At 46.2% G+C, this 15,082-nt stretch overlaps 1 protein-coding gene across 1 annotated transcript in view; it reads right to left on the reverse strand.

The window, feature by feature from the left end:
* Positions 1 to 1,223: 1,223 nt before the first annotated feature.
* znf804b (zinc finger protein 804B) overlaps positions 1,224 to 15,082 on the reverse strand; it is a 101,080-nt gene continuing 87,221 nt past the window's right edge. Inside the window, exons 3-4 of the mRNA XM_066715434.1 lie at positions 6,999 to 7,129; positions 1,224 to 5,683 (exon numbers count right to left, since the gene is read on the reverse strand). Coding sequence (XP_066571531.1) covers positions 2,272 to 5,683; positions 6,999 to 7,129 — 3,543 coding nt within the window. The 3' untranslated portion in view covers positions 1,224 to 2,271. The remainder of the gene's footprint in view (positions 5,684 to 6,998; positions 7,130 to 15,082) is intronic.

Consider the following 15,082-nt stretch of genomic DNA (forward strand, 5'->3'; position numbering starts at 1 on the left):
CTCTGCAGTACCTTTGGAGGTTGAATCATAGATTGGCAGTAATGGAAGTAATTTAAAAAATGGGTAATTAAAAAAAAGAAAATTGTCTTTAAATGAATATTTAGCATTCATAGCTCTGTGGGGATTGTTAAGATTTGTATTTGGCATCCACACCCTCACAGATCAGCACTAGAGTTTCTAAATACCGAGATCTGAAGTCAAAACGCAAGAGTTGTGTAACGTTGTATCCAGTAATTGTTTAGCGCTATCTGTTGTTAATGGCATACTTTAAGACAGCATTAGCATAACCACACACACCCCCTCAGTTGGGCCTCCTCAGTTAGTTTGACAAAAGAAATTATAATAATCCATATATTCTCCAACTTGAAAATATGAAACATTGATCCATTATAATTTAAGCCCCTGGCAGGCGTGCAGGGAAAGATGCTGATTCAGACACTGCAATGCAGGCGTTTGCATCTCCCTCTGGACATTTTTATTTAATAATTTGTTTTGGTGCCAATTATTTCAGTCCTTCAATTAAAAAAAGGGTTATTTTAAGTGTTTAACTTTACAACTGATACTAAAGGAAAGAAACTGCAATGCCTTGCCTAACCTTTTCCCATCGCTGTCACCGACACAGACATAAAACCATTAACACTAACAGTCATAGCTGTGTTCGTTTGCCTTTTCAGTCAAAGTGCCGTGTTGTCCTACAGATATGGAGGTGAATGTAATCAAATTAGTATTACTGTGGCCTGTTCTCTGCCAAAAGCCAAAGTGCCGGGCTTATATAATTAAAATCCACAAAAATATATATTCAAGTCTGAAAACTCAATTAAATGCAGTGATAGATATGAGTTTCAGAGAAACATCACACACTGCAGAGAAACAATTAATTGTACTTTGAAATCCAGTTTATCTGAATTACAGAAAATCAACTTACCTTTGAACTAAAGTATTTTCTGCTGTGGCATTGTGTGTGTGTGTGTGTGTGAGTATTTATTGTGTGTTTGTGTGTGTGTATATGTATGAGTCTGTGTGTGTTTTGTGTTCAAGCACATTGAGCTCACGGTCCCAAATCACAACACTAAATTAATTTCTTAATTGACTTTCTGCGTTTCCATTTCCCGTGGTTATTTACTCAATAAACCGATTACCCAAACATGAAATGTTAACAAAATCACTTCACTGCTCCGTCTGTCCTGTGGAGGGTTACACAGTGTGAAATAATCACTTTCTTTTTTAATAACATTCATTTTTAATACTTTTCCATCACATTATTTTACAGACACTTGAATGTTAGGTACTAACAAATATCTGCAAAAAGTAACAGTAAACAAAAAGTATCTTTAAAGGATATCGTACATGTATGTTACAGTGTGGTGCACCTCACCTCAGCGATCGTTTTATTTACATTACAAATTAGAGTACATAAATACAATTCCAGGTATTGAAGTACTAGTATATTGAAAAAATATTATTGCATTATCCTACATTCCCCTAGTGGGAGTGGCTAGAAAGCAGCATCTCATATGATATAGTCAGTGCAATTTAGACACCTTACTGACTGCTAAACGGCGTTCGACATAAAAATAGAAAAAGTTGCAATTTTTACATATTGTCTAATAAAATGATAATTTTGCTGTAAACCTCTAAGTAGAAACTCATTACATTCAGTTTAGTAGACAATTGTAAAGTTGCATGCTGCGTTACTGTTCGATCTGTCCCCCCCGAGTGAGACACCGTGTCAGAGAGACGCTGGTTCTGTTATTCCCATCGGTACCTCAATACCTTCAGCTCCTGACCCTGCCTGTGCTGAGTGGCAGAGACTGCTGTCCTCAAAAACCACAGAGATGAGCCAGAGGAGCGTTTTATGGCAAACAAATTTGCACTGAATTTGCAGAATGAACTCTGGGATGTATGTTTAAAAACACACATGTGCTTCTGTGCATTTGCTAGTTTTAGAGTTACTTCTAAAGGTGTCTCTCTGGTTCCTTAGATGTCAGTGTCTGTAAATAAAGCCTCGCTCTCTCTGTCCAGTGTCTGACCCGTGCATTCGATAAGGCAGGGGGTCTGTGCGGGTGAGCAGGACGCATGGACAGGGTCAGAGATCAGCATCTCATGTGCATTTCATTTGGAAATGCCCGCTGGACTTTAGAGCCACAGAGCTCGATCTTCACAGCGCAGTCCAGGCCCGTCGGGGGTCCGACACAGCCGGTGACATCGAGGAGACCCGTCAGTCCGTGTGTCTCGCTCTGGAGATAAACGGAGGCATGTTGGGGGGTGCTTTTAGCTGCTGTGGCCTGAGTGGGGGGGCAGGTCGTGTCCCGGGAACAGGGGGTGCAGCAGCGGGTGCAACTGCAGCCCCGGGCTGGGGGTGAGCAGCGCTGGGAGGAGCGTGCCGTGGGGCAGGGGGTGCAGGGCCAGGTGGGCCGGGTGGAAGGAGGAGGCGGGGACCAGGTGGAATGGGTGTCCGGCCAGCAGCGCAGCGGGGTGTGCTGGGAAGAGCGCGGGGCCCAGCGGGGACAGGGAGAGCGGGGCGAAGTGCGCCTGCGGGAGGGGGTGCAGGTGCGCCAGGGCCGGGGGCACGGCGTGGGGGCCCAGCGTGCTGGTGAAGGCTGCCATGGCGCGGTGTTGCAGTAGGGCCTGCTGGATGCTGGTGACGGGGCCCGCTGGCTGCAGGGGCATGGGCTGGAAGGAGGGCATGGCGGGGGTGAAGCTGTGCACCTCTGCGGGGGCCGGCAGCACCTTCACCGGCTTCCCCAGGAGCTGCTGCTGCATGTGCTGCTGCGCCTGAAGCTGTAGCCGCCGGTACTTGTCGATCTCATCGGGGCTGTAGGTGATGGGCTGCTCACTCAGTGGGGGGGATGGACACTTTGTAGAGTCCCCCTGCAGAGCCGCGGCACGAGGGTGGCCTGTCTGGGGAATGGATGCCGGTGGCTCCTGGAAAGAGTTCGCACTGGGATTCGGTGGCACATTGGGCTCCCGCTCTACTGAGTGCATGGTGAACATGGCCGTCTCGCACGGAGGGGGCCCAGGCAGCGCACCCCGCTCAGGACCACCTGTAGGGTCCTGCCCGTCGGCCTCCGGGCTGTGTTTCCTGCTGGGAGCAGAGGGGGAATTGTCCGTGCCTTTGTCTATTGACAGGGGACTCTGACCCTTACAGAGATCAGCACTGCTGTCTGCTGCCTCTCCATGAGGTTTGCCAAGGTTGCCTCTAACTCTATCGCTCTCTACCTTCTTCACGTGCCTTTTGACGGCCGGAAACTTGCCTATCAGCGGCAGAGCAGCTGCGTTATTCCCCTTTTTACCCGGAGATCCCTTGCGGTTGGCCAATCTCTCCACAAGCCGTGGCGGCACCACACTCACATTAGGCGAATTGCGGGCGGCTTTGGTAAGTGGATCGTGATTGCTCTGTGTCCTAGATGCAATTCCCGCCTCCTTCAGCATCTTTCTGTTGCAGCTGACCACCGGAGGTTTGAGGGAAAAAATCTGGTCTCTCGAGAATGAACGAGACCCCTCCTGGCTCGGCCTCCTGCCTCCAGGGGAGCCACTGTGGCTTGGCGAACACTGGGGTTTGGCCCCTGATTTGTCAGAGTGGTGTCTCCTCCTGCCTGAGCTGAACCACCACCGGGAGCTGCTCTGTCGGTCCCTGCTTTCATCAGAGACACCACTGCTCTGGGAGCTGTATGAGCTGTGTGAGTGTTGTGAACTGTGTCTACTGGTCGTTGTCCTCAGCCTCCTGCTCCTCTTCCTGCAGGGCCCGTCGGTGCCACTGGAGTTCTCAGAGGACGAGGCGTGTTTCTTCCTCTTGCGGCGATGGGCACCCCGGTGGTCCTGGTGACACCCGTGCTCCCTCGCCCCGCCTGGCACTGCCTCGGCACAGGAGCTCTCATCACTTGACTGGCAGCAAAACTCTCTGCCCAGCGTCTCCGAGCAGCTAGAGCCCCTCTTGGAGGACAAGCTGAAGGATGACCCACACGAGGACGAGGACCCCCCGGATCCCCAGGAGCCGCCTTCGCTGTCTGTCTCCAGATCGGAAAAGCTGCTGCCGGAACCCGATTTGTCGCTGGGAGGCTGAGAGCCGCTCTCCTCTCTGTGGGTGCTGGTGCTTGAGTCACACTTAAAGTGGCGATTATTGTCATCACTGTGGCTGTTTGGCCGTGTCTTTGTGGGTGCCTGCTCTGAAGACACGTCCTTGTTATGGTTCTCAGCACTGAATTGAAGGATTTTGCGCTTTTTGTTTTTACCCAGCGTATCGCCAGGAGAGTTTATCAGCCCATTCTTACTTTGTTCTGCCGTGTTGCTCTTGTTTGAAGTCTCCTCTTTCACAGATCTTTTTCTCTTTCCAATTCTGGATCGCGTGTGTTTGCTGTGCGACGTGTCAGGCGCCGCCGTCTCTGTTCCTGCGGGATCCAACTGGGGAGAGACGTTGTGCTTACAGCAAGTGCTCGCTCTACTGGCAGCCTCTGAGTGAGGTTTTGGAGATTTGCATGCTTTGTAGAAATTTCCCTTCTTTGGTTTGAAACTGTCTAATTTATGTTCTGGCGGTTTGTGGCTTTGTAACTCCACTGCTCCCAAGCTGCGGTGTTCAGTGCCTGCATCTGTGTTCCCCGCATTAGCTGCTTTCAACAGACAACAATCCTCTCCGGCTCTGTTTGTGTCGGCATGTGCTTTCTGTTTGTTTCTGGAGTGCTTAAAATCGAAATACAGGGGGTTGCAGCTGTAGGAGACGAAGGGCTCGGTCTTTGTGTACAGAAGCAGCTCCGACGGCCACTTCAGCATCGTGGTCCTGTCTTTGTTCAGGACGTTCAGGAAGGGACCCGTTTTCTTGTTAGGCGGACCATCAGGTTCTCCACGCTCCTTCCCCAGTCTTTCCACGTCCCCTACCTCAACGCTCGAGACCATGTGACCACGCAAGTCTATGGTCTCCTCGGTGTCCTGGATACAGACGGGCTCTGAGCTGGGGTCCATCTGAAGATGCTCCAAAATGAGAGATTTCCTTTGCAGGTGGATTGGACCTCCGTCAGCGGCTGCATCTTTACAGTCCGTCTCTCTCTCAGTGGAGCAGCCGGTCTGATCCAGCTCAGTGCTGTTGGTACCTGGGTCTGCGATCAGCTCCCGCAGTCTCTGATCTAAATCCAAAAGCTCCAGAGAGTCCGGGATCACCATTAAGGGAAAACCTGGCTCCTCGTTCTGTGTGGCAGCCTGTGCCGAGGGATTTTGCTCTGTTTCCAGGCACTTCTCTTCATCCTCTTGTCCTTCCTCCACCATAACGTCCATGGCGCAATCCGCCATGGAGGAAACGTAGGCCCTGAAGCCGTCCAGGCCCGGCTTCCCTCTGTGAGTGAGGGCGTCTCGGTCACCGGCCTCCTCGGTGTTGTCGCTGAAAACCGACGCTGATGACTCGAGTTTCAGCTGGGCCTTCTTGGAGAAGCAGAAGGAGACACCGGCGCGCTGGCTGCTGTAGTCGGGAGCGGGCCGGGGTGGGCCAGGCCGGCTGTCGGAGACGGGATTCTGCTCTCTGGGGGTTGGACGCTCCTGGGGACCCCTGCAGGACGCATCGGTGGCCCTGTCCCCCGGGGTGAAGTGGATGTGGTGACTCCGGACCCCGCGGTCCCTCTCAGAGAAGAGGTTTTCTGGACGTTGACTCTCGGCTGCGACTGTCGTGGCCCTGAACTTGGGGCCACTTCCAGGACCACTGCGAAGACAACAAATAGTCGAAAGACATTTAGGAAAACATGTTTTAGAAGAATGCATTATTATTAATCAGTATTGTTATTATTATTATTATTATTATTATTATTATTATTATTATTATTATTAGTTCTTCCAAGAAGTTGAAAAATAGCTTCTGCTTCAGTAATTCTTGTTTTTTTCTAGTCAGTAGACTATCAAGAAAAAAGGACGTGAATAAATATAACCCACAGACTCTAGCAAGACAAGAGACAGACACTCAGCCAGGAAAATGGATACACAATAATAATAATAATAATAATAATAATAATAATAATAATAATAATAATAATAATAATAATAATAATAATGTCCTTAGCCTCCTAAATGTAATCTGTCCCGGCTGGCTTTGCTACAGTGTATCGTAATTGACAAAAGTAATGGTGCTAATTACCTCCACTAAGACTCTGACATCGAACTCAAGCTAGAGAAAGAGAACAGTATTCAGAAAATGCACAGAGGCTATAATTCAGAAGAGGTACAGAAACTGAAAGAAAGAAGTAAAATAAAAATGTTAAATTGAAAAGAATGATGATATATGAAACAACAAATCCCATTTCTGTCTGACTGGAAACCAGAAACACAACACAATAACTTTAAATACACTCTTAATGAATATTTAATTTGAGTATTTGTCCAAAACAGACGAATTTGACGGCGTTCTTGAGCCGAGAGGTAATACTAGAAATCTGACCATACGTTTGAAAACTGGATGTTCTACAATAAATATATCTCATGAAGGAAAGTGTGTTGTGTAACGTTATATTGTTGAAGTGTAATTTCTCCAACAACATGGGCGACTGCAGAACAGTGGGCAGGACGAGCACGGCCCAGACACGACAACGCCCGAGACACAGCATGGCACCACGACGTCTGTCTGTGTTAGGAATTGACTCCCTGTGCTGAGTTGACTCTCCGCTCTGATCCGGGTACGAGCCCATGGAGACCACAATCCCCCTGAGCCCAACCCCAGCGCCTCCAGGGCAGACTCCCACAGCACAACAATACACTGGAGTCCTGGTGCTCGTGGGGTGACTACCGTCCCCTAGTGATCCTGGAGCCGCAGTCCAGTCCAGGGTCTCGGTTATAGCTGGGCGATCTGGTGGCACCACGCTCCCCTGGACCACCTGATCTTCCTGAGGTGGGCTGCAGTCCATCCCGCGTGCTGACTGATTTGTTTCTCTCATTTTCATTACCCTGAGCAGCTCAGAAGCAAGGCGCCACTCCTAAATGAAATGCTGTGCGACTGTTCACCGACGTGGGGACGGCACGGGACTCACCTTTCCGACTGCTTGCGGAGCTCGGCCAGCTGGTGCAGGCGGCGCAAGGCCTTCTCTTGCTTCTTCTCATCCTTCCAGGACTTGGAAGCGACGTTGCGTGCAAACTCCCGGTGCTTGAGCTCCTTCAGCCGCTGCGGCACAGAGAGAGGGAGACGACATCAAACGGGACAGAAGAGTCAAGTGAAAGACCTAATGTCACAGCTGCCACAGAGAGATAACGAAGAGCCACATGGAAACAGTAGTTTAATCATCGCCCTACACCATGCTGATCTGTGGAATTATTAGGGATATTAAGATTATCTGAGATTCTAATTTCTTTAATTTATTCTTAGAGGGGGTGGCGGGGATATCTTCCTAGAAAGATAGTAAAATCTGTACAAAACCGTACATGTTTATACTCCATAATAGCTCTGTAAAAAAACTACTCTTCCATGTTGCCTGAGTTACAGTTTACTTATCTTGTTCACAGACTTTGCGTTTGAACACCACCATGAAGAACTGAATGTGTATGAAGAGTATTCTTGTAACTAAATAAATCAGAAGTTGGGGGATTGTGGTTCTCTCTCCTGGCCACCATAGGAGTAATTACTGGCAACATGTTATTATGTGAAAAAAAAAGTGTTTGCAAAGCATTGTCCGTGGTTGACACCTGCCATATCTCAGCTGTCAAAGCATTTACTTCAAAATATGCACAGATACGAGTTACATGCAGTGTAGCTTCACCTGTCAGAGAAACAAACAAAAGAAGCAATTTGATTCTGCAGGAAGCAAGCACTGAGTAACATCGCCGTTTCACTATTCTGACAGTCCACACAGTAAACACAGCACAAGCAGCATGGAGAACGGAGAACACCCAGCTGTGTAACGCTGTAGAAAAAGGACTAATGACGCAGGTGTCGAGGAAATGGGAGGGGACAAACACACAGTGATATAACTAGACACACTAAAGTCGAAGGGACCTCACTCTTTGGACTGCACTCCACAAATTAGAGGCACGTGCATCGGCTGAATACAGCACGGCAATAAAAGAAAGCAAAAACACAAAAATAATACAAAGCACTGCAAGAGGATCCACAGAGAGCGTGGGAGCAAGGGTGTTCAAGTCAGACTCTTGTCTTTTTATTTGGGAAATATACAGAAGTGGTCTTTAAATACCACTGAAGACCAGCTGTTACATTCTGGTACCTGATTTGATTTCACCGGGCCTTACGAGTACCCAATCAGAGTGGTTGATTGCCTGCCATTGTTGCGTTATTATTTCCATTGTGAAGCGCGATATTTAATTATTTCTGAGTGGCAACACTTGCTGCCTGCAGTGGTGCTTTTTCACAGTAATCCTCTCAGATGGCCCTGTTCCGCAGCGACTCTCTGTGAGGGATCCAGGGAAGGCTGTTTCTGAAATCCTCCAGCCCATCACAGAGCTGACATAATCGGCGTGGATTACGCAGCTCAACTCAGACAGTCAGCATGGCGAGCAGCAGAATCCATTCCCCACATCGCACGTTCATCTGACTCGATATTGATCAGCAGCACATTTGTTATTTTATCTGCCAAAGGATCTTCACACAAACATTGGGACTGAGATGGATTTCTGTAACTGGGTACCAGTAAGACCTTTAGAAGTGTTATGGCCGCCTGGCTTGTCTTCCTACCCTGTGTTGTGTTTGTGTGTTTTCCCCTCGCAGAGCTGATCCTTGAATGATTAATATGTTCTCAGACATGTCTGACGCGTGAGGAGCAGTTCAAAGTGCTGTAATCAGAAAGGAGACCTGCTGACCAGCACGGAGTCGGACATGTGATGCGGGAGGATGTGAATCATAAAGAGCAGGTTTTTAATCGGCCATAAGACTTTTAAAAGTATCAGAGCACAACATTGTATATTGTTTATTTCTGAAGTGTATGAATACATTACACAAAAGGGTATATGAGGTGAGGTGATATATACAGGAAGAAAACAAATACATAAACACATGCAACACACACACATATATGTAATATGTACTTGTATTTGAAATCTATATATTAACATCAACGTAAACATAAACACATGCACAAACGCTGACACAGGCTATGCTGCATGGCACAGAGGGACAGTATGAGGAACCAGTCCCAATCTTGTTGACTCCAGAATCGACTCCAGAATCGACAGGTATAAGTCTGCACATTTAGACTACTCTCTGTTTGTACACAATATATGAAAATACACACAAAGAAAATTGTGTATACACACACATATACATATATAATACAACAGACAAAGTAGCTTTCACAGAAACTCTGAAACTGCTCTGTATGAATTAAAACAGCGGTTTGTGTTTCGATAATTCACGGGTTGACCAGAACACAAATGATCACCCTGTGTCCCTGAAACAGATGAAACAACTACAGCGCAGTGTGTTTGTGTCCAGTCACACGTTATACACCTTGACTCTGTTCCTGCTCTCAGAGTGTGAGACTCGTGTGCAGATTTACTTTACTGCAGATAATTGCTTTAGGAGAAATTCAGAGGAAAGCAGGATGGTATTTATAAATAATGCCTTGAGAGTTTCGCACATCAGCGCTACTGCTCTGAATCGCCCGATTCTCCAGCTCATGGATGTGAATTTATAGATTCTCTCTTCAGTTCAACACAAGTACAGAATCGCTGGCTGTTTAAAAATAGAAAGGTCCCTTGGCCCCTGGTTTAACATAATTACTGCAATTCTTTGAGCACATCCTTTCATGCATTAAAAGGTCATAAATATCAAGAATACTTATTTTTACCATCCTTACTTTACAGATGCGTTTAAATTAAAAACAACGACAACAGGAGAGCAGCTCAGTTAAATACGTACTCGACCTGAGTCGGGTGTATGTCTGAGACACGGCTCCCATCGCTGACGAGACTCCCACAACCAGACAAAACGTTTTCTGTCACGACACTGAGAGAGACAGTTCAAAGTCAGCTGAAATATGTTCACTCTCTCCAATCCCAGTTGAAAGATAACCTTCAGTCACTGGGACGTGGCTCTGGGAAAGTCTGGACAAACTGCTGTGTTTCAGGTGGACTTTGGGAGGCACAGATGACAAACCATGTACCTTAAGAACTGACCTGAATGAAGGACAGAAGGACACTTTCCCACAGTTATAAACTCACTACGTCTGTTAGTATTGAGAGATCATTTCAGAGTTGGCAAGGATTTGGTCTCTCCCCGTTCTTTTGACTCTATATTAAAAACAAAAGTACCAAAACAGATACAGACAAATACAAATACAGAATGTTATCTTTAATTCCTGTAATTGACATCCATTTTTCATCCGCTCTTCCGCTCTTTCGTCACTTCCAATCATCAATTTTCTCACTCTGTCTCCTTGTGTTTTTTTTCCTCAGATTCATATCCCTGATCTTCTGATTACCACACAACACAACACAGACACCAGCACCATCATCAACGAAGCGGACGCGGCCAAATGTTTGGGTCCAGACCCTCGGATCAAGTGCTGGTTCCTGTCGGAGCTGGAGACCTGTTGTGAAATGTGATTTGACGGTCTTAACTAATCCCACCCTCGAGCTTTTCAGCCCAGATGAGCACATATGTTTATTCCAAACAGCTTTTCATACATGATTCAGCTCTTTTAAATATCTCTAAGTTAAATTAACACCTTTCCCTGCAGCTCCACAGACTAGTAATAGCATAGACACAAAAGTGCAGCTTCTTATGAATTATTCACGGTTAGAAATCATCATATTAGAGCAGCGTTCTTTAATGGTAAGAGCTTAAAAAAACCTTGTCTTTGTATGTTTCTTGGTTCTGTTGGAAGTCGCAGTCAGGACTAAATGCATGTCTTCCCTTGACCAAACAACAAGAAAGAAACATCTGGTTCACCACAGGCTATCATTTAAAGTCAATTGAAATCCCCAAACCAGCTGGTATTGCACTTTGACTACAAACCTCCTGAAAAGATGGGACTGCACCAAAATGAGAAACTTTATGGCAAAAGCCCATCACTGCTCTAGAGGCAGTTCAGAGGAGAGCAACCAGACTTATTCCAGGTCTGAAGGGAATGTCCTACTGAGAGACTGAGGACCTGAACCTTTTCACCATAGAACAGAGGAGACTACGTGGGGACTTGATCCAAGTCTTCAAAATCATGAAAGGCATCGACCACATCAAACCAGAGGAGCTTTTCCAGATCAGCAGGGACACACGCACCCGGGACACAAATGGAAATTGGGCTTCAAGGCATTCAAGACAGAAAACAGGAGACACTTCTTCACACAGAGAGGCGTCACAATCTGAACAAACTCCCAACGATGTGGTTGAAGTGACAATTTGGGAACATTTAAAAACACACTGGATAGGATCCTTGGATCACTTAGTTAATAATAATAATAATAATAATAATAATAATAATAATAATAATTAAATCAGGTTATAAGAAACTCAGTAACATTCAGTTATTGAAGCTGTATTTTAGCTCTGCTGCTAAAGCAATGCTAATGAAACGAAGACCGTGAACTCGGCTCTGAACTTTGTAAGTAAACACTCACATTTTGCCAGAGACCAGAGCTGTTTGTAACAAAAAAGGACATTATTTTGTTCTGCAGTACAGTCCTCTGCGATGGCAGGGGGGTATATCTCCCCTGAATCTCTCCAGATACGAAGCACAGCTTTTTATGAATAATTAACAGAATGATTCTGCGTTGTGGAGAACAAAACAGAAAACTGGAAGAGGGATTTCGGAGAATTGCCGGACTGGGAAAAGAGCTACTATAAACACAATTAAAAACATGCTCACTGATAAATGCTCTCTCTCTGTGGGAACTTGGAGCAAAATGTTAGTGACTAACCAGGTGACATGGCGAGGTTCCTCATCCACACCTCAGCCTCTCCTCACAGGCGCACCCCAAGGCTCCGTCCTGGGCCCCCTCCTGTTCTCTCTCTACACTCGCTCCCTGGGCCCCCTCATCGCATCCCATGGTTTTTCTTACCATTTCTACACTGATGATGCCCAGATCTTCCTGTCTTTTCCCTCCTCTGACCCTCTCATCCCCTCTTGCAGCTCTTCCTGTTTGTCTGCTATCTCTGCACTCGCACCACTGCTATTTAGACAGACAGATGCCTCCAGGACAATCTCTGTGTCGAGGACAAGATGGAGCTTCATTCAGGACCCAACGGCTCAGTGAGGCCGCTGCTGCTCAGTGCCACACATACAGATGATGCTGATGCTGCTTTAGAACAAGGGCAGTTCAGACTGTACAATGCACTAGTTAGAGCTCATCTGGATACTGTGTACTGTTCTGGGCTCCAGACTTCAAGAAAGATATCGCTGCTCTAGAGGCAGTTCAGAGGAGAGCAACCAGACTTATTCCAGGTCTGAAGGGAATGTCCTACTGAGAGACTGAGGGACTGAACCTTTTCACCCTGGAACAGAGGAGACTACGTGGGGACTTGATCCAAGTCTTCAAAATCATGAAGGGCTTCAACCACATCAAACCAGAGGAGCTTTTCCAGATCAGCAGGGACACACGCACCCGGGGACACAAATGGAAATTGGGCTTCAAGGCATTCAAGACAGAAAACAGGAGACACTTCTTCACACAGAGAGGCGTCACAATCTGAACAAACTCCCCAGCGATGTGGCTGAAGAGACAATTTGGGAACATTTAAAAATAGACTGGATAGGATCCTTGGATCACTTAGTTATTAATGGACACCAAACGAGCACGATGGGGTGAATGGCCTCCTCTCGATTGGACACTTTCTGATGTTCTTATGAAACTCTTCGGTTATTGAGTTGAGGATGCTACCCAAAGGGGGAGGGGCCTGCGTCGTTGCCATGGGATCTGTGAATGGGGAGGGAAGGGCTGCTTGAGTGACAGAGTTCAGTGGCCAATCGGCAACTTTGTAAGACAACTTCCGTTCACAGATCCCATGGTAATGATAGGCCCCTCCCCCTTTGCCTAGTCTCCTCTTTTCCCTGTTTAAACAGACGCTGCACTGTGGGACAATTCAGTGATACTGAGACACTGCTCACATATACCACGTCTCACTTGAAATGTAGTTTCTTCCCTAATCTTGAATGTTGTTACAATTTCTCAGCTCAAACCTCACAGGGAGCCGGCACTGACAATGCAACCCATTTAGCCTACATTAGGATGATGCTAAATTATCTAAGAAATAATACAAAAGTAGAGAGACCATTTTTTTCCCCATCCTAACGGTAATTCGTCACACTTGGCATTTTACAGGTTATCAGGTGGAACCCTTTCAAACAGGAACGGCACAGATTTGATTCTAATACGCTCGAGTAACTACACGCCTGCGACACAAACCCCTTCCCTGGGTCCAGGCCCATATTTAACAGGAGTGGATCTGACTGATTCCCTTGGGCGCGTGTGCATCTGGAGCTGGCGTGGGCCTCAGATCCAACCTGTCTTCCTGCCTTTATCTGCACTTGGCAGAAGGCAGTGTGTGACCAGGGCCTCATCGCCGGCACGAGTGGAAACAGCAAGAGTTTCAATTCAATTCCTCCAATTTTTTTTTTTTACTATCACAGCTACAATTCAGGGATATAAAGCAAATCATGAGGATGTTTTTAACAGGTAAGTATAGCACTGGGACTGTGTGTAAATAACATTAATGTATTCGCATGTTATGACTTTAAGAGAGACAGAGATTAAAAGCCCTGTGCGCTGGGCCCACCAACACTTAGGAGAACGGTGGACTTTAAAAGGGATCACTTTGGACTTTTTTCCATAAAGAAAAACTTGGTTTCTGTATAGATATAGTGTATAGTGGTTCCCAACCCTGGCCCTGGAGGAGGCCCTACCCTGCTGGTGTTTGTTCCAATTGAGCTCTCAATGACTTAATTGAACCCTATTTGAAATAATAATGTGCGTACATTTGACTTTTTAAACGGTGTAGCTGATAATAAATTGTTTCCTTAATAACATAAGTTCCTTATACAATTTGATACTTAAACCCCCTACTGTTTAAAATATTTAAAAGGCTCTGACGTAGGAATTATTACTTCAATTAAGGGTTAAATTAAGTAATTGAGAGCTTGGTTGGAACAAAAACCAGCAGGGTACAGGGTCCTCCAGGATCAGGGCTGGGAGCCACTGGAGTCTAAGCTAATCTATTCCTTTAAGAAGTAAAAATGTGCCACAGAAAATCGCTTTTTATATATTATATTTTAATAATAATAATAATAATAATAATAATAATAATAATAATAATAATAATAATAATTAAATCAGGTTATAAGAAACTCAGTAACATTCAGTTATTGAAGCTGTATTTTAGCTCTGCTGCTAAAGCAATGCTAATGAAACGAAGACCGTGAACTCGGCTCTGAACTTTGTAAGTAAACACTCACATTTTGCCAGAGACCAGAGCTGTTTGTAACAAAAAAGGACATTATTTTGTTCTGCAGTACAGTCCTCTGCGATGGCAGGGGGGTATATCTCCCCTGAATCTCTCCAGATACGAAGCACAGCTTTTTATGAATAATTAACAGAATGATTCTGCGTTGTGGAGAACAAAACAGAAAACTGGAAGAGGGATTTCGGAGAATTGCCGGACTGGGAAAAGAGCTACTATAAACACAATTAAAAACATGCTCACTGATAAATGCTCTCTCTCTGTGGGAACTTGGAGCAAAATGTTAGTGACTAACCAGGTGACATGGCGAGGTTCCTCATCCACACCTCAGCCTCTCCTCACAGGCGCACCCCAAGGCTCCGTCCTGGGCCCCCTCCTGTTCTCTCTCTACACTCGCTCCCTGGGCCCCCTCATTGCATCCCATGGTTTTTCTTACCATTTCTACACTGATGATGCCCAGATCTTCCTGTCTTTTCCCTCCTCTGACCCTCTCATCCCCTCTTGCAGCTCTTCCTGTTTGTCTGCTATCTCTGCACTCGCACCACCTCAAGCTCAACCACTCCAAATCTGATCTCCTCTTTTTTCCACCCTTTTCCTCACCTTCTGCTGATCTCTCCATCTCAGTCCCACTGGAATCTACGACACTGTCTCCCTCTTCTTCCGCCAAGAACCTAGGAGTCATCCTTGATCCTGCGCTCTCCTACACTCAGCACATCA

Source organism: Amia ocellicauda, chromosome 10 (genome assembly GCF_036373705.1).
Source record: "Amia ocellicauda isolate fAmiCal2 chromosome 10, fAmiCal2.hap1, whole genome shotgun sequence".
Classification (NCBI taxonomy): Eukaryota; Metazoa; Chordata; class Actinopteri; order Amiiformes; family Amiidae; genus Amia; species Amia ocellicauda.